Source organism: Penicillium cosmopolitanum, assembly GCF_028827165.1.
Source record: "Penicillium cosmopolitanum strain IBT 29677 chromosome Unknown utg000006l:49.0-5199605.0:1.0-5204138.0, whole genome shotgun sequence".
NCBI lineage: Eukaryota > Fungi > Ascomycota > Eurotiomycetes > Eurotiales > Aspergillaceae > Penicillium > Penicillium cosmopolitanum.
This window is the reverse complement of record NW_026622676.1, coordinates 346,441-368,586: the sequence shown is the minus strand read 5'-3', so window position 1 is coordinate 368,586 and position 22,146 is coordinate 346,441. Positions and strand designations below refer to the sequence as shown.

At 49.8% G+C, this 22,146-nt stretch overlaps 10 protein-coding genes across 10 annotated transcripts; 2 read left to right on the top strand and 8 right to left on the bottom strand.

Annotated features, from left to right (window-relative positions):
- Window positions 1-628: 628 nt before the first annotated feature.
- On the bottom strand, window positions 629-1,912 carry N7509_004650 (Aldo/keto reductase; the record flags this gene model as incomplete). Its single annotated transcript, XM_056629287.1, has 3 exons — window positions 629-1,079; window positions 1,162-1,426; window positions 1,489-1,912. 3 exons carry the CDS (start codon window positions 1,910-1,912, stop codon window positions 629-631), a joined length of 1,140 nt encoding a protein of 379 aa, XP_056488589.1.
- Window positions 1,913-3,128: 1,216 nt separating this feature from the next.
- N7509_004649 (rRNA-processing protein NSA2) lies at window positions 3,129-4,410 on the bottom strand (the record flags this gene model as incomplete). The annotated part of the gene is given in 6 exon segments (XM_056629286.1): window positions 3,129-3,144; window positions 3,200-3,226; window positions 3,286-3,471; window positions 3,532-3,719; window positions 3,734-4,073; window positions 4,388-4,410. The coding sequence occupies 6 exon segments, from the start codon at window positions 4,408-4,410 to the stop codon at window positions 3,129-3,131; spliced, it is 780 nt and encodes a 259-aa protein (XP_056488588.1).
- A 267-nt stretch (window positions 4,411-4,677) lies between these two features.
- Window positions 4,678-5,433, top strand: N7509_004648 (mitochondrial 54S ribosomal protein bL21m; the record flags this gene model as incomplete). The annotated part of the gene is made up of 1 exon (XM_056629285.1): window positions 4,678-5,433. The coding sequence occupies one exon, from the start codon at window positions 4,678-4,680 to the stop codon at window positions 5,431-5,433; it is 756 nt and encodes a 251-aa protein (XP_056488587.1).
- Window positions 5,434-5,885: 452 nt separating this feature from the next.
- N7509_004647 (uncharacterized protein) lies at window positions 5,886-7,076 on the bottom strand (the record flags this gene model as incomplete). Its single annotated transcript, XM_056629284.1, has 4 exons — window positions 5,886-6,321; window positions 6,392-6,768; window positions 6,822-6,929; window positions 6,999-7,076. Coding segments are annotated over 4 exons (999 nt in total), but the record flags the coding sequence as incomplete, so codon positions are not given.
- Window positions 7,077-8,320: 1,244 nt separating this feature from the next.
- Window positions 8,321-9,783, bottom strand: N7509_004646 (uncharacterized protein; the record flags this gene model as incomplete). Its single annotated transcript, XM_056629283.1, has 2 exons — window positions 8,321-8,684; window positions 8,750-9,783. 2 exons carry the CDS (start codon window positions 9,781-9,783, stop codon window positions 8,321-8,323), a joined length of 1,398 nt encoding a protein of 465 aa, XP_056488585.1.
- A 1,271-nt stretch (window positions 9,784-11,054) lies between these two features.
- Window positions 11,055-13,192, bottom strand: N7509_004645 (putative C6 transcription factor (OTam); the record flags this gene model as incomplete). The annotated part of the gene is made up of 2 exons (XM_056629282.1): window positions 11,055-12,786; window positions 12,849-13,192. 2 exons carry the CDS (start codon window positions 13,190-13,192, stop codon window positions 11,055-11,057), a joined length of 2,076 nt encoding a protein of 691 aa, XP_056488584.1.
- A 1,471-nt stretch (window positions 13,193-14,663) lies between these two features.
- N7509_004644 (DNA-directed RNA polymerase II subunit RPB4) lies at window positions 14,664-15,783 on the bottom strand (the record flags this gene model as incomplete). Its single annotated transcript, XM_056629281.1, has 3 exons — window positions 14,664-14,791; window positions 15,136-15,263; window positions 15,437-15,783. The coding sequence occupies 3 exons, from the start codon at window positions 15,781-15,783 to the stop codon at window positions 14,664-14,666; spliced, it is 603 nt and encodes a 200-aa protein (XP_056488583.1).
- A 361-nt stretch (window positions 15,784-16,144) lies between these two features.
- trm5 (tRNA (guanine) methyltransferase) lies at window positions 16,145-17,831 on the bottom strand (the record flags this gene model as incomplete). Its single annotated transcript, XM_056629280.1, has 4 exons — window positions 16,145-17,127; window positions 17,206-17,283; window positions 17,349-17,450; window positions 17,531-17,831. 4 exons carry the CDS (start codon window positions 17,829-17,831, stop codon window positions 16,145-16,147), a joined length of 1,464 nt encoding a protein of 487 aa, XP_056488582.1.
- A 535-nt stretch (window positions 17,832-18,366) lies between these two features.
- On the bottom strand, window positions 18,367-19,476 carry N7509_004642 (Zinc finger GRF-type; the record flags this gene model as incomplete). Its single annotated transcript, XM_056629279.1, has 2 exons — window positions 18,367-19,280; window positions 19,326-19,476. 2 exons carry the CDS (start codon window positions 19,474-19,476, stop codon window positions 18,367-18,369), a joined length of 1,065 nt encoding a protein of 354 aa, XP_056488581.1.
- A 781-nt stretch (window positions 19,477-20,257) lies between these two features.
- N7509_004641 (uncharacterized protein) lies at window positions 20,258-21,805 on the top strand (the record flags this gene model as incomplete). Its single annotated transcript, XM_056629278.1, has 3 exons — window positions 20,258-20,800; window positions 20,852-21,021; window positions 21,241-21,805. 3 exons carry the CDS (start codon window positions 20,258-20,260, stop codon window positions 21,803-21,805), a joined length of 1,278 nt encoding a protein of 425 aa, XP_056488580.1.
- Between the last annotated feature and the right edge of the window lie 341 nt (window positions 21,806-22,146).

The following is a 22,146-nucleotide window of genomic DNA, read 5'->3' as shown; positions in this document are numbered from 1 at the left end:
ATCGAGATAGCCCCATCGAGAATCATTGCTTACATTCTTCGTTCAGGATGGAGGATATATAAGAGGTCAAATATCTCGAGTGATGAGAACGAGTATCTCTTCAGTGCATGATTCAATATCCCTGAACTCCAAACGACATCTACTAGTATTCTTCACTCTCTATCTTCATCTACCCACAAGCCAAAAAAAAATATCATTTCGGAACATCCAACATGTCTCTTAAGTGGAAGTCTTTGAAGCAGCACGTTTCGGAATTCTGGCAATCTCAGAAAGTCTCCATGGCGGCCAAGGCTGATCGTTGGAATGAGGTCGAGTGATTCCTCATCAACGACTACAGTGCTAGTCTTCATCTAGCCACGTGCAGGACTGTATCAATTTCAGGAAATGTGAGTATTTTGGCCCTTGATAAAAGTACAGCAGACAATTACTGACCTCCTATGCGCCATTTCAGTTCAAATTTGAACCGCAGACTTCTTTTCAGTTTTGTTCAAGATACAGTTGGCATTTACTTGACCTTTTTGGGTAGAAATTGACGAATTATGATGGATTGTGTAAATTATCGCAAAGCAATGACATGCTAGTATTATCCTTATTGTATATTGCCAGAATCCTCCAGCATTACTCATCTTCAGAGCGACGTAAGCCTGCGAGCATTCGGAAATTTCATCGCATTCGACCTCGCAATTAAAAACGACTCGCCGGTAATATTCGGATCAGCCGGAATCCAATCATGCGGAAAGCCAATATCAAACGGCTTAACGCTCTCCAAATACTCAATTTGCTCTTGAGTAAGCTTAATACTCAGCGCTTGAATATTATCTTTCAATTGCTCGACCTTCTTCCCTCCAATGATAGGGAAAACATTGGCCGCTTTGGACATTACATACGCCAGCGCAATAGCAGTGATAGATTCGATACCCTGCTCCGCGGCAACTTTGGCAAGGGCCTCGCTCATTTTGATTTGGTCTTCGGTTTGTGAGGCGGCTTCTCCGGGACGGCTGCGAAGAGCATCTCCCTCGCCCTTGCGTTTTTCGATCTCGGCTTTTGTTTTGAATTTTCCTCCGCCGAGGACATCCCATCTATTGGCATGTTTGATCAGAATCTTCTCTCTCATTCGCTTTTTTTGGCTCTGTTTGGGCAGTTTCAGAAGGAAGTACTCACGGTGCAAGTGCCATGTTGAATTGGCGGGCCATGGGAATTATTTCACGCTCCAAGTCTCGAATCAGTAAGTTCCACCGGCCCTGGTAGATACTAAAAGGCGTCTTTCCGTAATCGATAGCATAAGTATTCGCTGCTGACACTATCCAGGCTGGTATGTCAGATGCCCCCAGATACAAAACTTTGCCCTGTTCAACGAGGATATGCAGTGCATCCATGACCTCTTTAACCGAGGTCGTGTAATCCCAATAGTGGACATAGTAAATATCTGAATGAAGGCCTCATAAGTAGCTGACTTTTACGTAGATCCAACGAAGAGAATGTATTTACCAACAAAATCCGTCTGCAGATTCTTCAATGAATCACGGATCCCAACATGAATAGTCCGTCGAGAATTACCCGCGAAGTTGGCGATTTGCGGACCAAGCCCGAGTGCATGACCACGATAGTCCAGGCTAAATTTGGTAGCTAAGACAAGAGTATCACGGTTCTGACGGAGCTGCATCCACTCGCCAAGCCACTGTTCAGATTGTTGATTTTGGTATGCATTAGCCGTGTCGATGAAGTTCCCACCGGCTTCGCAGAAGGCATCAAGGAGCTTGAAGGACGATTCCTTGTCCATTGATCCCAACATCCCAGCCCATGCGTCACCAACCGACATGGCGCCCAGCACTAAAGGGGAAACGCGAACTCCGGCCGTGGAGCAGAGGACGCGGAGACGGCCCAGCTCGGTGGGTGGAACTGGCTCGGCCATGATGTTGTAACTAGCGTATGGATGTTGGCTCTGAGGCAAAGAGATGATCACGGGCGTTGAGCCGGATACAGCTTGAGTTGGTTTAATGACTGGGGAGAGATAGTGAAGTTTAATGGCATCGCCTGATTGCGGAGTGCGGCGAGCTAGCCTACCAATTGGTTTTAGCGGTGAGTCTAATACGTATAAGGGGGGGTCAATGTAGTTGTGTCAGTAAGAGCCACAATGGCATTCATTCACCATGCAGGAAGCGGCAGACCCACTGTGGCTGGCTGTCCACTTTCGTGCTCGTGGAGACTATCCCCGAGGCCCCTGGTCCCCGGTTGATAAACCACCATTGCAAGTACCGATTCAACTACTAATTCAATCAATAATGAATAATCTGATCAATAGCCAATATAGAGTTAGGAGTATTTGAGTCCATTATTTACAAGTATCCAGGTATTGAAATACTTTCTTGCAGAACATACTGCGAAAGCTCCGCATTCCGCCGGGGTCCGAGGCCGTGCAGCCCCGGTAATTCTCCAGGATATCCCCCGCAGTTATAGATAGTCAGAAAGTAGATTTGAACAATTCAAGTCACCTTCTTTTAGGTGAACTAAACCAGCCAGGAAACGAGTATCATGAAAACTCGGTGTTAATTTACATATTTTGAATATCGGAGTTCATTAAACACCTCTGCTAGACGTCCAATGACAATCTCCATGTCAGGACTGAGAATAAAGAACTTGAACTAAAGTTTTGATTTAAGATTGCAATTTGGGGCACTGAGTTCGATTAAAGTTATCATCAGAATCCCTGTGTTTAATGCTTAACCCGACAATGCAAATTGGTGGACTGACTGGCTCATAACTTGCCCAGTTCGAACGAGCGAGCGAGAACGTGCCCAGGCGGACATAGAGTCATTGCGAGCAGAAGGATCCATTGAAACAGAGTGAAAAAAGATGAATTCCGGTAGAAACCGGGTACTTATGTGATAGCTAAGCTAGTCTAACTACATTCCAGAGGAATAAAAGCATGCAGGATACTTTTCGCCCAAAGACCAAAGACTTGGGAAAATGCGCCATGAACACCGAAGAAATAGCGTGGTTTATTAACCAGATCATATGAACCATGAAACAAAATCAAGCATAGAAATGCCCGGGGGAGGTGGTATCGAAGACAGAGGGGACTCTGCCAGAAGGGAAGTAGAGGGCAATCTAATCATCAGGAAATGAATCTAGACGAGGAGAACACTAGGGTTATTGTTAGCTGTGCGATCGATGTCAAATGTGGAATGAAGAGACTTACGCATTGACGCAACCGTCATTCTCGGGCCTGTGAAATGGTAAGTATTTCAGCGAAAAAATTAACTTGAGGATCCTGAGAAAACTTACACGTTGGTGACCTGAGCCCATTTACCCCAGACAACCTTACCGCTGGTGGTAACAAGACCAAGCTCGGAGACGTTGACCTCCATAATGGTACCCTTGGTCAGAACACCCAGCTGAGTGTACAGAGGGTTCTGGGGATTCTTCTTGACGGACAAGATGGGCAGTTGGACAGTGACACCAAGCTCGGGGCTGAGGATGAATGGTTAGTACAAAATTTGATGTACTGGCTTATCGTCGGAAGAAACATACTGTGTGACATTGGCCTTCTTGTAACGCAGACCCATGGGACGGATGAAACGCTCGTACTTGACGGGGCGACGAGTGAAGTCACTACCGACGAAAGTGGGCTTGGTGATCATGCGCTTCCAGGACTTCTGGTGAGTCTTCTTTCCGGTGTTGACAACCTTGAACATCTCCTCCTCACTGATACCCTTGACCTTGGGCAGGGAACGGCGAACTTGGCAGCCTTCTCATTTCGCTTATCCTTGATAGCACTGGACAGGGCCTTGGCGTTGGTAGCCTGGGATCGGTCGAGCAGGTACTGGGGCAGAGGAGTCTTGGAGGGCTCGTCGGGAGCGGAGGACTTGACATTCTTCTCTTCCTGCTCCTTGATGCGCTTCTTCATCTGGATCTTCTCCTTGTGACGCTTCTGCTGGTACAGCTTGGCCCTCAGACCAGTGAGGTTCTGGGCATTGTGTGATTGCTTGTGGGATTCACGCGCTTGGCGCTTGCGGACTCGCTCATCGTGATCGAGACGCTTTCCATGCTGCTTTGTCCAGCGCTCGATATACCTGATGGTGGGTTAGTTGGGATTGGGGGGGAAGCATCGTTGCGGTGGGGGTTGGGGACGAACTCGTTCTGAGGCTGTTGGGGAGAAAATTCGTTAGAAAACCTGGATACATGGAGGAATAGCAGGGGATATTCGAGGAACATACCATGATGAGTGTAGAATGAGTACAACCTGTGGGACGAAGTTGAGGTCTACAGGATCTAATCGGAAAAAGTTGTTTCGACGGCAAAGATTAGAAGCGCACGTGACTGTTATCGGCAGCAGAAAAGAAGTAGTCAGCACTGCCCAAGGGTGTTTACTTAGCAATACTCGTACTCTACTGCTATAAAAGTGAACATTTCAAGGTTGGTGCTGGACTGTGTAAAATAGATAATATGTATAAAATTAAAATATAATAATCTGTCCACGACAGATTCTACGTTATCCCCTCTCTAACTATCGAGTTTGGAAACTTCCATCACGTGACACTACGGCAGACGAAGCGGCCAGCAGCGCCAGCGTTGATTTTCTCGACCGCAACAGAGAGCCGCCTCTGCATCCAACGAACCACCGAACCTATTTCCTCCCCTCAATTCGTCTTGAGCGTTAGGAAAGGTTCTCTCACCATGTTTTCCCGTTCCGTTCTCCGGAGCTTTGCCTCCGACCTGCGATTCGTAGCCCCGTCCTCGATTTCAGCAGCTCCCCTTCCTCAACGAGCTTGTCTGCACCAAACCGCCTGGCTCCGCACCACTCAGACTCAATCTCACTCCACGATCCCCGACACACCTCTTGGAGCCATTCCCCGAGTACAAGATACCCAGCCTTCCACCCCGACTTCTACACCCAACACCACCACTCCTCAAACCGACGCAGATTTCCCCAACGCAAAGAAACCCGTCGCCCCATCCTTCGACGGCCCCATCGAAGTGACAAAGTCCCTTATGTCAACCCTCCCTCACTTGGTCGGACAGTCTCCACACTACGTTGTCGCGGAGCTCCACGCGCGCCCTTTCCTCCTCACCGAGGGCGATCACCTCCGTCTGCCATTCCTGATGCCCAATGTCAAGCCCGGTGATGTTCTGCGATTCAACCGCGCGTCTGCAGTGGGATCCCGTGACTTCACGCTGAAGGGCTCCCCGCACGTCGACGAGCGGTTGTTCGAGTGCCGCGTCCGAGTGACCGGTACCGAGTCCGAGCCCTTGCGCATTAAGGAAAAGACCAAGCGGAGACAACGGCATACCAAGACGGCCAAGAGCAAGCACCGTTACACCATTATGCGCGTGATGGAAGTGCGCGTCAAGACACCGGAAGAGCTGTTGGAGGAGGGCGCCGTGGTGGTCGAGGATAGCGAGGACACACCGAAAGTCGAGGCCCGGTCATGAGCGGACTGGAAGCACGAAATTTACATTTTCGCGAATGCTTGGCGAAGATGTGACGTGATGTGATGTGATGCATTATTGGTTTGCAGCATGTTTTGTACAGATAGATGGGTTTCGCAGATCCTTTGTGTGCATTGTATTCTATATCTATTATTCAACTTTATCTGCGAAAATGGGAATGTCAAGCCGATTTCATATTTTCAAGTTTCAAGTTTCAAATTTCATTCCGTCGCGTAGTACCGTGACTGCTACGATAGAGGAAATAGGTGGTATATATGAAAAGGCTGAACTTGGTCGTAAAGAATGCTTTTTGCTTTCGGAGATAAATACCAGTATAATCAAAACAATCGGCACCGACTGTGTCGCCATAAAATAAGCATAAACGTACAGGGGTATCACGGAATAACAAGCGCCCATACCCACCAAAGTAACACACTTTGTTAAGGAAGGAATGATCAAGCAAATGATATAGGACGTGGAACATTTGTCCCGACCTCACCATCTTGGTTTTCTCCCTGCATCCAAGACTCCCGGCCTTCGGGACTATATGGCGCAGATTCTGGAGACAGCGATTCGTGCTCGAGTGCTTGTTGTACACAAGATGGCCCTGAAATTCCCGCATTGTTCTCCTCATCCCGCGATGAATCGCGGAGAGGAAAGGAGGATCTGTTCGATGACACGCCGGTAGAAATCTCTCTTTCCTCCGATGTATTTTTCGAGCCCCCATATAGCCAACGAACAAGCGGGCGAAGGGTTGGAAGGCATGCACAAATGATACCAACCGATTGCTCAATAGAAGAGAAAGTCGACGGGTTGGCACTAACATAGGTCACATCCTCAAGGCTCAAGAAGTCGAAGCTAACGATACGGAGAACAGAGGCAATGCAGACACTATAGTATCATGATATGTTAGCCCCGGGGCCTTAGTCAAGTCCACCTCCTAAGCCAAGGGAGAACTTACAAGCTTCCGAGAAGGAATATTCCGGTCAGAATGAGCTTTTGTCGTACAGATGTCTGCAATCGCCAAGCCATGGGGTATGGGAGACAAAGGACAAGAATGTCTAGAGCCAAATTCGCAAAACCGTTCCAACGAAAGAAGGCGACCTCGTCGATGCAGTATCCAGGGAGACTGGGGTCCCAAAATTTGGAGACTGGGGCACACGATACGATCGATACGATCGTGCATGATATAAAATAGGCGATCACGAGGAAGAAAGAGGCGTATAGAGCCCAGCGAAAGCCGCGAACGACGCCGAAGATTCGATAATAAAGGAGGAGGAGAGAAAGCTTTGTAAAAACGGCCGTTGTGAAATAAATGACTTGGGTACCGATGAAAGTCTATTCATGTATAAGATGAATGCTTTGTTTGACAGGAATTGAAGGCTACGTACCTTTCCAAAGCTTTGGAATGTCTGATTTGTTATCATATAGTTGTGTTTTCCCAGTCCGAAATGGAGGACCTGGGCCCATCTCAGAGCATCCATAATCCAGTTTAGGAACTGTACAATCAGGTTGTTAGCTAACTTTGTTGTTCTCCGCTATGCGGGGAGTTCGTTCAACGCACGTACCAAAGATATGACAATAGTGTAGTCATCCCACCAGAATCCAGCTCGTGAAACATACCGGGCAGCGAACCGCAGGACCACCACTAAAGTAGCAGGTATGATTGTACTCAGGGTTCCGACCCAGACATGCCAAGAAATATCATCGTGGGAAAGATCTTGAACTGATGACATGCAGATCGAGGTTTGAAGTTCTTCTATCTCAAGGTGCCCAGGTGCTAGTTATTGGGTGAGATAACGGGCATACAGGTAAATCCCGACTTCAACTTGAAGTAAGTTCATAATTGGAAATCGGCATTATATATCCTACTACTACTACCAGTGTACTAGTATAAACTTCCACCGGAAACCATTTCCTACAGTCTAGCCAAATCATCGCCAAGAATTCAAATAGAAATTTACAGCACAGCCCGTGCACCCTGGCCAAGCCTCACTGTTATTGCTTTCATTTGGGATCGATTCGGCCGGGGCGGGAGATCCCGTCGAAATGAGTCTCGGTGGCGGGAATTTGGTGGTTCGGCTTGCCGAATTGCCGCTTGTCGCTAGTCGGGCGCCTCTGGGTTTGAGTTTGGGGTAGGCACAGCATCGGCTCCCACATCCCCGCTCCGGCCGAATCTCGCTGTCAGGGAATTCTGGGGTGTTTTGCCTCCGCAAAGGGTATTCTTAGGCGCGATGGGCAGAATTGTGCTCTGCATTGCTAAAACCTAAAATAGTGCAATGGTAATCTAGGTATACTTGGCCAAGGTTGATTTGTGTGGATTGAGTTGGCTAGACATTCGGCATGATGCTTACATATGGATGTGTCTGACACCGCTTACACTAAAAAAGATCTAGATTATCCAAGGTTAACAAAAATAAGTTAAAATCTGAAGAAAATACCCAACTGAATGGTAGAATATCATTTGGAGATGTTCCAATTCTAGAACAGGCGTGATTACATCTGAAACGATGACAGGTAGACCCGACTCCCAGTTCTCCAGTGTACATCATGCCACAGGTGGTTTCTCATGAAAATTTACATCCATCCATGGATGGATCTGAGATAATACTGAGTAAATGACTGTGAATCTAGAGAAGACTATACTGCACGAGTTGATAAATTTCAGGAAAATAAATTTCCGCAATGCAAGGTCAAGAAAAGTATGAAAGGCAGGAACGGCTAAATCTATAACCAAGAGAAAATTAAAAACTTGAACGTAGCAAGCTGGCGAGTACTTACCTACTTTAGGAAGGTAGTCATGCAACAGAATTCCAGTAACCTCATCCCCCAGTAAAAGTGAATGACGAAATTGACCCCAAAGCCAAGCCTTGAGCATATTATCAACCAACTATACCTTAGAAATCTCCCTCAAGCCAAGTTTCTGCCTGCAAACCTCAAGAGATCCCCGTTGCATTTCTGCATAGAGGTGAAATTCATCCGCAACATAAGTTCCCAGAGCACGCTGGAACCCATCCAAATCCGACTCGGCACTCATAATGAGCTGCTTAGACTGGGAGACGTCGCCAAGATTGGAATTGAAAATGCCACCCGCAGATAGTGGAAGGAAATCCTCATACGTTATCGGATCGTAGCTTAGAATTCCTCTGTCTAGAAGGTCTTGGACTGATTCTGTCGCTGTACCAAGTGGTGGCACGCATCTACTGAAGTCGTCATCACGGTGCTCTGCATACTTCTCGCCGGCTAGAGTCAGCCTATAGCAAAAATATGCAAGGCCCTCTTCTCGAAGAGCGGGAGCGTATCCGGGAATATTTCGAACGATTTCGCCAGCAGAGATTCGTATTCGGTAGTATAGTTTAGTTTTCGTCGATTCCCAGCCGCGAGATCATTAACCTGATTCAAAATTTGATCGTAAAATTGCCGGCCCTTTCGCGTTAATGCGTAACCACGTTGCTCGACTTCTCCGAAACGCGCCGTGTGAGATCCTTTAATTGCTGCACCCGAGCCAGAGACATCGCCAAAATAGACAGTTTCTTGCAAAGCCTTGAAACTAGTCTGTCGTAATAATATCGGGCATTGCCGCTTGGGCGGTCCTTCAATTCGCTCTTTCGCAGGCATTCCATGCTCAACCATGAGCCTTTGAACGAGGTCGATATCGATCGTTCGCGGCGTGAGATGATTGATATGCGCATTGGGAAATGAAACAATATCAGCAATTAATGGGTGTTCGGCCTTTAGTATCGTGTACTCGTCAAGGGTAACAGTAGTCTTCGGATGCCACCTGAACGTCTCCAATCCATCATTGATAAACTCAACACACTCATCCGGCGTTAAGGTCCCCTTTAACTCAACAATGTCCAACAAAGTAAGAAGTCTGGGCGTGAAAATATTTCTTTGGTCCAGCGCTTTCGTCGCTAATTCCCGCGTCTTCGCAGTAAGAAGGTCCATTCTCAACACCGTCGTGAAGACTCGGAATGGATGCGCCGCGAGCGCATCTTGGGTCGTCGGTCTGAAGGCTGTAGCATGCATGGGGAATCCAGCGAGACTGAGATCATAATAGCCTACCGGGTACATTCCCATGACGGCGAACATGCGTCGAATTGTGCTGAGCTCGTGTGGTGTTCCTAGTCGGATTGCGCCGTGTCTTTCGACTCGGTGTCGTGATGGGAGGACATCGTCTGGGTTTATGGGGACTGCTTCTCCGGATTTCGTGCTTGCTTGTAGCGCTTTTGTGTCTGCTTCTAGGACGACGTCGACTAGGTCGCCGTATAGGGGGACTTCTGTTTTGTACATTTCTGATAGGGCGTGGCAGAAGCGTGCACGGAGGTCATTTTGGTTCCAATCGGAAGCCATTTTGGACAGTAGTATGATGTGCCAGTGGGATGGGTTTGGTGGAGTTTTGTATAGTTCAGTTGTCCAAGTGGAAGTACTCAGGACAGTCGTACACTCGAAACTAGTCTAAATCGCCTTTGTGGAAATTTGAATGAATTTGGGCGATTTAGTATCTTCCCTCAGATCGATGGATCTTTTCTTCTTAAGTACTCGTATCAACCGTGGCCCCGTGCCTCATTTGCATCCCATCCCTTTCACCGTGTTTATCCGCTATCGGATATCATCCGTCGGACCTGAAGGTTCAACGGCTACGCCTGATACGTTATCAGTAATATGAGCTATCGATAGAAAAAGCTATAGGATCCCAAAAACCCAAAGTAAGTGGCTGATAATTCGGAGGCCCGACTCCCCAAACCCCATTCCCCCTCAGTGAAAAAGAGCTCATGCGGGGAAATGTAAGGCTAAGATGATTTACATTACAAATTGAAACCTTGAAAATCTAAAGTATGACCGCAGACATCACGATCGAGTTGGTGTCTGTGGATCTCGAGCTTAGTAGAAGGCCAATAGGATGCAGGTCCGTGGGAAACCGATCTCCATGCCTATCGCCGACAATCGCCGATTTGGCCATTCTGCTCGTTGATATTATTGGAAGGGTCGCTGAAAGAGTAGGTGATGATACGACGTTGGCTTGGAGGTGGATCTCGGGAGTAAGTAGATTATTCCGAGTCCTCCAGGGCTCGCTATGTGTATTTCCTATATAGATAGCATTATGTTGGACGATTCGGTGAATAGCTCCAACCTCTTACTCAAAGGACATTTTAAGCCAAGAAGCCAGCACCAGCTAAACATCCCTACACAAGAATGGCCCGACTATACTCTACATGTCAATGTACAAGGAAGAAAATATTGAATCAGTTATCGTAATTCATGACCATCTATGTCGTCACGGTTCTATATACATATCGAAATCCAGCGCGTTCCAGGGGGTAGTCGAACGAAAGCAAAGCAAAGTAAAACCGGACCATAACGACCATTCCGAAATCCATCATTCCAGAAAAAAAAAACCATTGCCCGAACCTTTTGAGTGATCCCGTTCCATGAGATCACAGGGCTATCCAAAAAAAAATCATGCGCTTCATTGTGTTCCAAACGCCGGTATGCGTGAGGCGGTGGTGGGGGAGAAGGAGGTAGAGGAGAGAAGAAGGTGGAGGGGGAGGTGGCGAGATGGTGAGAGAGGAGGGCGAGGAGAATATATAGAGGGGTGGGTATAAGAAGGGTAAAAGGTGCGCTCAAAGCATCGAACCATCATTATCTTCCATGTCGCTAACAGAAGTAGCAGGAGATGCAAGACCGGAGATAACAGAAGAAGAGCCCGCGCCGTGCGTAGCCTCAGCTTCAGCCATAGCATCATCATACGTGCCCTCGAAAGAAACACGGGGAATCTGTTTCTGCGAAGCCATGAGTTCGTCGATATTCGGCTTCTCGGGGACATGCTTGTCAAAGGCCGTCGCATTGTCAAGACTCTCCAGAGCGAAGCTCATGAACTCGGCATTCTTGTGACTAACGCTCAAAGTCCAGCGGTATTCGCATAAACGCACGCGGTAGAAATCTGCTTCCTCATTTGTCGGCGCGGTAATGCGAAGGAGCATACCAAAGGAGCCGATTAGAGAGAAGTTGGTGCGTGCGGAAGCGGGCCAGAATGAGCGTAGATGAGCGGGACGAAGGCGGTTGACGAAATCCATGGCGGAGATCAGGCGGGTTTTTGCGGCGCCGCGGCAGATGTGTGCGAGGTAGGAGTCTGAGCCATCTGTGGCGAGGGAGCGCACGATACAACGGTGAAGGGTGATTTCCGTGGCGAAATAGGCGAGGTGGAGGGCGCCGTTGCGGGCGTGTTCGTCGGTGATTGTCTCGACGAGCTCGCCGGTTGATGATTCCATCTTCAATGAGGGGGGTAGGGAGGAGAACCACTCCTTCAATCGGATCTGTGCTGGCTTGGCCTTTTCGAGGATGATGCGGGTTCTTTGGTTGCCTGCGGCTGTGAAATCCTCGATGGATTTGAGGGTATAAAAGCGGTCCAGAATATCGGAGAGAATGGTTGTGAGGGCCACCATATGGCAGAATAGAAGAGGGCCGTGTCCAACAGCTGCTGAGTCGTGCGCCGAGTCGGTACCGGAGAGGAAAGCGTCGGAGAAATCGTCTTCCACGAGATCCTTGACAGTCCAATTGAAGGCGAAGATCTGCGATGGACGACCGTGTACTAAGGAAGACCATTTATCCTGCATATACAGAGCCCAGGCAAGACGTTTCCGCAGACCCTTCTCCCACGTCTTCATGCGCCAGTTCGAGCAGTCCTGGTGCAGACCCAGCTCGAAGCACGCAGTCACCAACTGGCCATTCAGCGAGGCCGTCGCCAAGGTCGACTTCTGCGTTAACAGCAGACCGGCCTGGATCGTTGAAATACTGGGGAACGGCAGAGACTCAATCAGCAGTTTCAACGCTGTGCTCTCTAACCGCGCTGCGTCCGGGCGGCGGGCTGTTTGAGAGGAGGCGCCCACATCGACGAACTTCAGAGTAAGCACATAGACTGCGGCGAGGAGTAGCGGGGATAATTGGCGGCGTTCCCGGTATGATTGGCGGAAAGCATCCTCCATGAGAATGGGAAAGGAAGGGTGCACATGGTCGAAGAACTTCTCAATCAAAGTGGCGCCGTAGGGAGCAACCAGGCTCTCGATGGCGTCGAGTGACACGGCCTGCGAGTCACCGATAGGGAGGGTGTCGACGACACGCATAAAGGTGCAGTCATCGGCACATCTTCGGATGCGGGAGTTGGAGACGTTGCATTCGTCGTATTCGTCTAATGGCAGATATTCGAGGAGGGCCGGCTCCAATTCGGTGGTCATGCCAATATGTTGGGTCGATTGATTGAAGAAGCCTGGGCGAATCATGGCGCCTTGATGGAGGCGTACGGCCTCGGGGGCTGGAGGTTGGGCCGGGGTATGTGTGTTGGATTGTATAGAGGGTCTTGAATGAAGATGTTTAGCTCGGATTCCATGGCATCCTCCCTCTTCTCACTCTGGACATACCGTTTTACAGACTCAAGCTCTCTTGGGGAATCCTCCAGCTTGCGCTTCTTGATTGGGGCCTCGGTCGAGAGGGTAAATGTGCATTCCTGGCGGTGAAAGTCACAGGAGTAACACTTATTGACGAGGTCATTCATAGCACAGCGGCTCTTTCGACGAAGGCAGGCGTCACAACTGGCTGCATCCCTACTACCCAGCCGGGGTAGTGAAGAGTGAATGGAGATAGGGGAGGGCGAAAGAATGTTGGGGGTGGAGTTGGAGTTGGAGGGATGTCGACGGTGGAGAGAAGGAGAGTGGGAGGTTGGGACAGCCGTTGAGGAAGGCTGAATGGTGATGACGGTAGCCATGGGTGGTTATGGTTATATCTGGGGGAGTTACTCCGTAGATTGTAGATTGGAGATTGGAGATCCTGGGGGATCTGGATCTGGATCTCCCCGGGGGAAGTAGGAGAGTGTGGAGGGCAATGATAAGAGTAGTCGAATAATCGAATAGTATAGGATCCCAGAGTACTCCGAGGACGAGGTAGTATGTAAGATCAAGCTTATCACGAAAATGTAAGGTTATCTCGATATGCCTTGCCCTGCCCCGGGTAGGGTACTTGTAGATTGTAGATCTGTATAAAGCTCTCGCATATACTAGGTAATGTATGCTCTGCTTAATCCGCGCCAGCTAATGACTGCAGCAGGATGAGATGTCGAATCGTCTGCTCGGTCATTCCTGTTAAAGGAAGAATGAAAGGAGTGTACGAATATACGAAGGTCAAGGGTAAACGAATTCGAACCTGGCATGAAATTCGAAATTGGAGGATGATGACGATATAACTCGACCGGAAGCAGACGATCTTTCTTTTTGCTCTCGTAACAGAATGGCCCCAATTAGCACGGTGAAATTGTCAAGCCAGATAAGAAGCGCCAACATGATTGGTGGAGAGTGTTTGTTACGTACTTTGAACTTGGCTGCGCCTATGAGAGGCCGGCTTATGTCATTCGTTGTAGGTAATCGAGCGGCTCGGAGGAGACCCGCCCGTCGACAGTAGATAGATAGATAGATACTGTAGTATACTACATATAGAGGATACTTCTCGGGCGATATGCTGTAGATTATACTCTGTACTCTATAGCATACTACCTATACTGTAGATATAATATAGTATAGTATACTCTGGATATAGGTGTACAGCTATACCTATCCCTACACTATATAGGGTGTAGTACTATACTGTACTACATATACTACACTACATACTATCACTCCAGATTCACCGCTACCCACCACCTCAGCCAATCGGTTGCCCATGATAACGCTTAACAGAGCCAATCACCCTCCCCACTCCCTGCAAGTTTAACGAGTTTGAACGAGTTTATCCGGCCCCACGGTGGAGTCCGGAGTTCCTCAACCTCATCCCCGGCATGTGCTCGCCTACCTGAATAAAACGCTGACCCGGTGGCAAAGGAGAATCTCGGATCGGCACTGTCCATTGACTAATAGTAATCACTTGAATGGTCTGACTACACGGAGACCTCCATGCGAGTACTCGTAATAACTCTTGACTCATGTTAAGTGCATTATGTACATGTAAGGATGCAAAGCAAGACCCGGCTAAAGCAACCGTTGGAATCGATCCACCCCCATTGGTTCATCCTTTCCAGCTTGAGGTCCTAAGGTTCCCTCGGAATTCCTCCTAACCTAACTTATCCAGTCCTAACGTAAGCAGAAAGACGCCCAAACTCCATGCTCCCAAATTCCAGTTGCAGTGCAGTTTTAGTGCAGTTCCAATATGCTAAAGTAATACCTGCTGCTCTGCTCTGCTCTGCTCTATCACTCTGTAAAGTTGCGCAGCTTGGTCAACTCGTCCAGCAATTCCTGCAGATCTCCATCACCAATCTTATTCTGCAGACTGGGGATCAGAGACTTGGCCTCCTCCGCATTATCGCAGCACAAACTACCTAGATTCCAATTTCAATCAGCCGAGGTCGTTACCGTTTGGGGTCATCCAGGGATAGTTGGGGTTATTTGGGGGTAAACGGCCAGGGCCAGGGCCAGGGGGAAGTCCGACACGCGCCTTTCCGACGCCACGCCACCGCCGCAGTCCGCCAAAGTGGAGAGAAATGGAATGGGGAATGGGAGAGGAAGGGAACATCGGATATGGGAAAACGGAAACCCCCTTGGCATTGGTAACCTTGCCCCGAACCCAAACCCCAACCCAAACTTTGGTTTTTGGTTTCTGGTTTCTGAATTTTGGTTCCTGGTTCGGGGCAAGGGAAGGAAGAAAGGACGGCACTTGACTTACCCAACTGCGACCGCTCAAACATCTCCAATTCCGTGTGCGAGTTCAATAGTCGCTCCACCGCCTTGATATTCTCCTCGTCCTTGAACCGCGCAAACACATCCAGGTAAACGAGCGTTTTATCCAGGGTCCTGCACAGCAAAGCAAATCAACCCATTAGTATCAATGATTCATTCATTAAACTCCTCTCCCTCGAATCTCGTTTCTTTGTTCGCTCTAGAGCAGACATAAAACAAAACCACCATGTAGCTATAGCTATAGGTATACCTCTAGCTATATCAAGCACGGGTAACAGGTCACATACTCAGGCTCTTCATATTTATTCCCACCACGACGCTTATTCTCCAAAACCTTGTGAATAACCAGTCGCGCCTCGGACAGCGAAAGGGTATGTGTATTCTGATCCGCGCCAAGCTTCAGCGTGGAGGCCGCCTCCAGCTCGCCCTGCGGCAGCGCGCGTTTGCGGTTCGTCGGTGGGGGAAGCACGATGCGGTCCATGTTGTGGCGGATGGAGAGGCGGGGGATCGGGGTTGTCGCGTCGATGAATTGATCTGTTGCTGGATGGGGGATCAAAGGTATGATTTCGAGGTTGAATCTGCTTGTTCGTTGGGCAGATTGGGGCGGTGAGCGCACCGCTTTGCGGGGCGTCATTTTGGTTGGTTGATGAGGACGGGTGAGCAGGAGCAGGAGCAAGAGCAAGCACAAAGCTTGGGTATTGATTGAATTTGGGGTAATCGATAGAGGAGAGAGTGATGTAGAAATGGAGAGAGTGAAAGTGAACCTTGGAAGCTGGAGAAAACTGAAGTGAAGGGAAGAACAGAAAGAGCTCGGTGGGAGCCTGGGTCGTTCCTTCCTAGCTCTATACTCGAGTTACTCTTAGTATTCCACCACCACCACCACCACTACTACTAGTACTAGTACTGGTACTACACTTCAGATAATTATATCAGGGTATCAGTTTATTTTATCTATCCCTTCTCCGCCATATATATACCCAAACCATACGCCTCACCTACTTCCGAAAAGCAACCTCAGGCGGAATCCGGAAACTAGCACAGAACATCTGCTTTTTCGGACTGACCAGTCGCACATTAAAGATAGCAAGCTCAATCGCCGCATTACCGCTACCATCAACACGGTCCTCTGGCGTAATCGTATACCCAATGCGCTCGGAGATGCGCTCGCAGATATCGACATGGTCATCGACCTCGTTCTCCGAGTGTCCAGAAAAACAATAAACGTGCACCATGGGTAGTTTTTGTTCCGTGTGAGGCGCAAAGTGGGATTCCTGTCCCGCATACACCCCCTGGAAAGCGTCGAGGAATTCGATTGCCGTCGCGGGGAGGTTCATTACGTAGTGGTCCACGACTGAGGGACGCTTGTAGACCTGGGCTGGGGGTTGAGGTGGAGCCTGAGGTTGAAGGTCTTGGCTGTCGTCTGCCTTTCTCTTCTTGTCTCTCCGTCCGCCCTTGGGCTGAATCGTGACAGTCACAGGCTCGGCCTCGAGAAGTTGTTTCGCTGAATCGCGGATGAATTGCCGTCCGTCCTGGTTGTGTGGGGTGACAAAGTCCTTGACCTTGTTGCGCTGGACAGCGTCTGTCATAACCTCATACCCGTGCGGGTTGAGGTCATTCGCCCACACGAAGATTCTCTTCTTGCCGGCTGGCACGGCAAAGGGTCCAACACCAGCCATGACATCGCAGACCATCTGTCCCGGGCGGAACTTCTCCACGAGTCGGCGGTGCTCGGTCTCCAGACGGCTGTTCCAGTATACGCGAGCGTAGTCGAAGTGAAACTCGCAGTCTTGCTCGTGTTGGACGACATTCAGATCGTTCTCGCCGGCGAGGAGTTCGAAGGGGAATGTGCGGAATTGGCTGTGCGAACCGACATCTTCGGTCTTGTTGATGACTGTTCGGACGGTGGGGTTTTTGTCTTTGAGGACTTCGGCAATGAGGGTCTTGAATGGGAGCCAGTGTTCGCGGAGGTTCAGATGTACTGTTTTTCTCTCTGATTAGCATTCATTTACAACCGCGGGGAAACCAGACCACTGGTTGATGTTGGGCAGAAACATACAAACATGCCCCACTTGTGTGAAGCCCTGAGGGACCTCTGCGTTTTCCTGCTCGGGGAGAATAGCGCTCATGATTTCAGCTGGAATGCGTTAGCCAGATCGCATTGAATGTGACTCTCCTGGAGCCATGCGCAATTGATCATACCATAGCTCCAATAATCATAGTCCAATGCCAACTCGAACGGTCCCACTGCCACAGTTCCCTTCTCAACGAGTTCGGTAATCTTGGGCGACCACGTTGACTTGTCTGCGCACAGCAATTGTCAGTTTATATCCATTCGCTAGAAGTAACAGAATCCATGCCACTCCATTCACGAACAAACCTACCATCATGTTTGACAGTCTCCCTTAACAAAAGCGCCTTCCGTACCGTCCCATCCTGGTCTGGAATCTCCTGCACACTCGACAGTCGCGGCAAAACAAGAAGATCTTTGGTCTTGGCCAATTCCTTGCGCACGCGCGAGATCTCCGAATTCTGGAAGATCCGGGCTGAGGTGAGGGGCACTGTCTTGCAGAAGAATGATCGGTCGAGGGTCCGCATTGCCCGGTTCACGGGTGGGCGGAACATGGCGGGCAGTTCGCGAGGGACCTGGGTGCGCGGGTCGTCGTTCTTCGACGGTTTCGACATCGAGAGGAGGATTGGTGTCCGATGGGAGAGAGGATTGCGCGGGCCACGGGCCTGGTTGTGAACTGTGCCTGTGTTAAATGAGCGCCTGGTGGGTCGATCTCTCCAACAAATTGCTCTTCTTATCGACACGTGATGTTATCGTGAAGTGATCATGCAGGGCATTTCCTGATTGGGTGGTCTATAGCCATGGATGCCGATGGTCTTATTTTTGGGTTTAATGCGCTGAGTGAACTTGAAGCTCACTCGGTGTGACTTGGGTCTGTACTTATGTGAAGAATTTGATTTTATCATAGCTCCCAAAGAAGTCAAATTGTATTTATATTTGATCTGGAGTATAGATCGGAATGGCTGCAGTATGTAATAGTACCTATTGACCAAGGCGTGCCATCACGAAAAGTAGTACTGTAGTACTAATACTGGTAGCAGTAATCATTCATGTCAAAAACTCGTAATTGTATCGTAACATCATTAATAACATCCACCACCATTTGAAGAACTCGCGGATATCAACCTCAGGCTATCCTCCCCACTGACACTACATGCTCATAGAATCAATAATACTTTGATCCATCTCCTTCTGCGCTTGCAGACTGGTAATGGTGTCCTGCAACCGCCTGATCTCTCCATCCTTCTTCGCAAGTTCATCTTCCTTCCTCTTCAAGGCCTGCCGAGTAACCTCGCGCCCTTTATTCACTCCTTGTAGCTTCAACTGATGCCGGTTGAGCAGCTCGACCAACGCGTCTTGCGCCTTGGTCGGCAGCACCACAGCGTATTGTTCCATTATTGCATTTGCCTCGGCGGCTAAATCGGACATGTCGGGCATATTTGCGGAGCTAATGACGTCTCGGTACTTTGTTGGTGTCGGGGTCATGCATAGCTCTGCTGAAGACGGTGGGATGCGACTTGAGCCGATGGAACGGTTTGATCGGGTAGAGGATGGAGTGGCAAGTATGGAAGAGTTACTGGTCGATGAGTTATGGTCGTGGTAGCTGGATTCGAAGAGCTTGCGCTTTCCCGGCGATGAGCTCGTTGGAGTGCGAGCCGCTTTGTTTGATGGCTGGTCTGGGTTCCAATTTGGTTGGGAGAGGAAGGGTTCCGTTGACTGGCTTGTGGAGAGCTCCGTCAGTTCACTCAGTTCGTTATTGTCGTCTGTATTGTCGTCCCAGCCGAATTCGTCAGTATCCTCGGCCATCATCCGTGCCTTTGCGCTCTTTGGGGGTGAATGGGCATGCGCATGGCGGGGTGGGATGTCAATAAAGCGGCGCTCGGTTTGCGGAGTGAGAAGACCACTACGCCGGGGTGTTGTGGGGGTAGATGGGAGGGTGGGATAGCGCAGGTCGTCTTCGGATCGCGAGTTGGAAAGGACGACGGCTTCTTCGCGGGGCTCGGCCTCGTCTGTCCACAGGAAGAAGCCACATTGTTGTGCGCGGGGTTTCTGGCAGGTATAGACTGATGGGTTAGCTGGGTGAGATAAGGTGAAAGGGTGTCACATACAGTAGCGCCCGTGGTTTCTGCCTTCCTTCTTGACTTGAAGCTTGATGGCGGGAGCCCGTTCCGGGCAGTCGCAGCGCCAGGATCCCTCTTTGAAGAGGCCTTTCAAGCGCACCGAGGAGGGTGACTTTGGGGGTTTATTTGGGGAGTGCATGTTGTATAGTGATGGTAGCAACCAGTGGTTCCTAATAACCACCAGTAACTACCAGAAGGGAGTATACCAATGGATGGACAATGGACAATGGGAGTTCAGGTGCCCGCCAAGAGTTTCTTTATCGCCGGAGAAACCGGGGCGTATCTTATCGGTGACTATACCATACAGCATTACACTATCATTATACTCTCACTTGGTAATTTATGATACATCTAGTTATACTTCAACACAATTAGTTATACCACAGTTATACTACTACACTACGTTATAATTATAACTACGCATAACTCCATAATTGAATACTCTGCACAGCCTCATTCTACGCAGCTGCCTTGCAGCCGCCTTGCAGCTGCCTACCACTCCGACAGCCCTGAAACTCGCCAGTGTCTCGTTTCTCGTTTCTCGTTTCTCGTTTTGCCGCAATTCTGGTGGATCGCCGTCCCCACATCCACATGCGCCGATCTCTCCAACAGCACAACTCCACAACTCGTCCCTTCGCACACCTTATCCTTTTTTCACCATGGCCCGATCGGATACACCCGAGTCCGTGGATGCATCTGCCCTGGCCCTGGCCCTGGCACCACCACCAGCTCGATCACTACCATCACTGACACCAACACCGACTCCCTCATCGCCATCGCATCTCCACGCCTGAACCCACCGTCCACGCACACACCCCTCGGCCCTAATTTTCAGCTTCACCTCATAGCATCGCCCTTGCGCAATCCTTCATAACCAACCCTCCGACACCATCCAATGCTCCCACATCCCCCCATCCACCATGGATGACCCAGAAACACTAGGGCCCTGCAGCCTCTCACACCTCCCCTCCGAAATTCTCCTCCAAATCTCCAGCTACCTCGACCTCCCCGCCCTAAACGCCCTAACCCAACTAAACCGCTCAACAACTCTCCTCCTCCTACCCTCCCTCTACAAACTCGACGCCCGCCAATCCTCACAAGCTCTCTGCTGGGCCGCAATCCACAACAACAAACCCGTCGCCCAATCCTCCCTCGCCGCCGGCGCAAACCCAATAACCGTCTCCGACCAAGACACCCTAATAAAAGGCTGCACACCTCTCATGCTAGCAGCCTACCACGGCAGTCTACCCGTCCTATCCCTCCTCCTCACATACCCAGAAACAAACCCCAACTCCCGAGACAGAAAATACATCAGACCACCCATAACATGGGCAACCAAGCACCGCCACGCCGCCATCGTCCGCGCCCTCTTAAAAGACGACCGCACAGACCCCAATCTACAAGATAAATTCGGCGATACAGCGCTCATGACCGCCGTAACGCTACAACCCGATATGATCCCCGTCTGATTAAGTGGCGGATCGCGCGTTGATCCGCGCGTCTCGAATACCCAGGGCGCGACGGCTTTGTCGAGGGCTAGTCAGCGCGGTATTGAGGTTGATCTTATCCTTGCGACGCATTTGAGGTTTATTCTTGATGGAGATGAGAGTGGGGCCCATTGTCAGCATGTTTTCTTTTATGCGGCTATTTCGGGGCATGTTGAGATTGTCGAGTATCTGGTTGAGTATTTTGGTGATAGGCTTGATCCGAATGGGGCGAGTGGGGGGACTGGGATGGCGATGGCTATGGCGGCGGTGGGGAATGGGGATGGGAATGGGAACGGGAACGGGAACGGAACCGTCAACGGGACCGGACATATTAATGGGAACACCAACGGACTCACCAATGGCAATGGCACTGGCAATGGTCATGGCCATAGTCATAGTCGTAGTCACAGTAATAGCGGAGCCGGACACCACGGTCGAGGCGCTTTCTCCATCGCCGTCGAGCGCGGACATATCTCCGTCGTGAAGTACCTACTTGGATGGGACAAGACGGATCCGAATCTGAGTGATTCATGGAAACACCAATGTCCACTTCTTGTGGCTGCGATTACCGGTGACGAGAGCATGGTCTCTACGCTTGTGGAGTGTGAAAGGGTGGATTTGTTGAATCCCGATGTCTCCGGTACCACGCCTTTACATGCGGCTGTTGAGCGGAATCATGTGGATGTTGTGAACCTTTTACTCCAGGCTTCGCGGTCCAGGTCGGGTCTAAATCCAGGGACAGGGCCAGGGCCGGGTGGTACCCGGATCGCAGATGTTAATGCGAGGAATAGCTCCGGCCAGACGCCGCTTCATATTGCCGTTTTGCAGGACCATGTTGATCTCGTTATGCTGCTTCTTGAATCGGGCGCTGATCCGAGACTTACTTGTGCTGACGGATTGACTGCGTTGGATCAGGGGGATCAGTGGCGTCGCGATGGGAGGGCGACGACGGCATTACGGGAGTATATGAAGACATTATGATCTGATCTGATTTGGCTGGTTCTTTTTCGGGTCATTTGCATTTTCATTTTCATTTTCAGATTTAGATTTTGATTCGATTACCCTTGCGCCCTCTCCTTCTATCTGGTATAATGATCTGGGGCTTTCGGGTGGTTTGTCACTGTCTAGTCTTTCCTATTTATTTCACAAGTCCGAACCCGGCGATAGAGCGGGACGGTAAAGCATGCACAGCGAAGAGAATATCAAAGAGCAAATACTAGTAGCAAAATAGCGAATAACACAACGGGGAATCAATTCAGACATGCGATGTATCAAATGTGTATTCAGCACGGAGCTATGAATGTCGAGTGCAAATGAAGAGG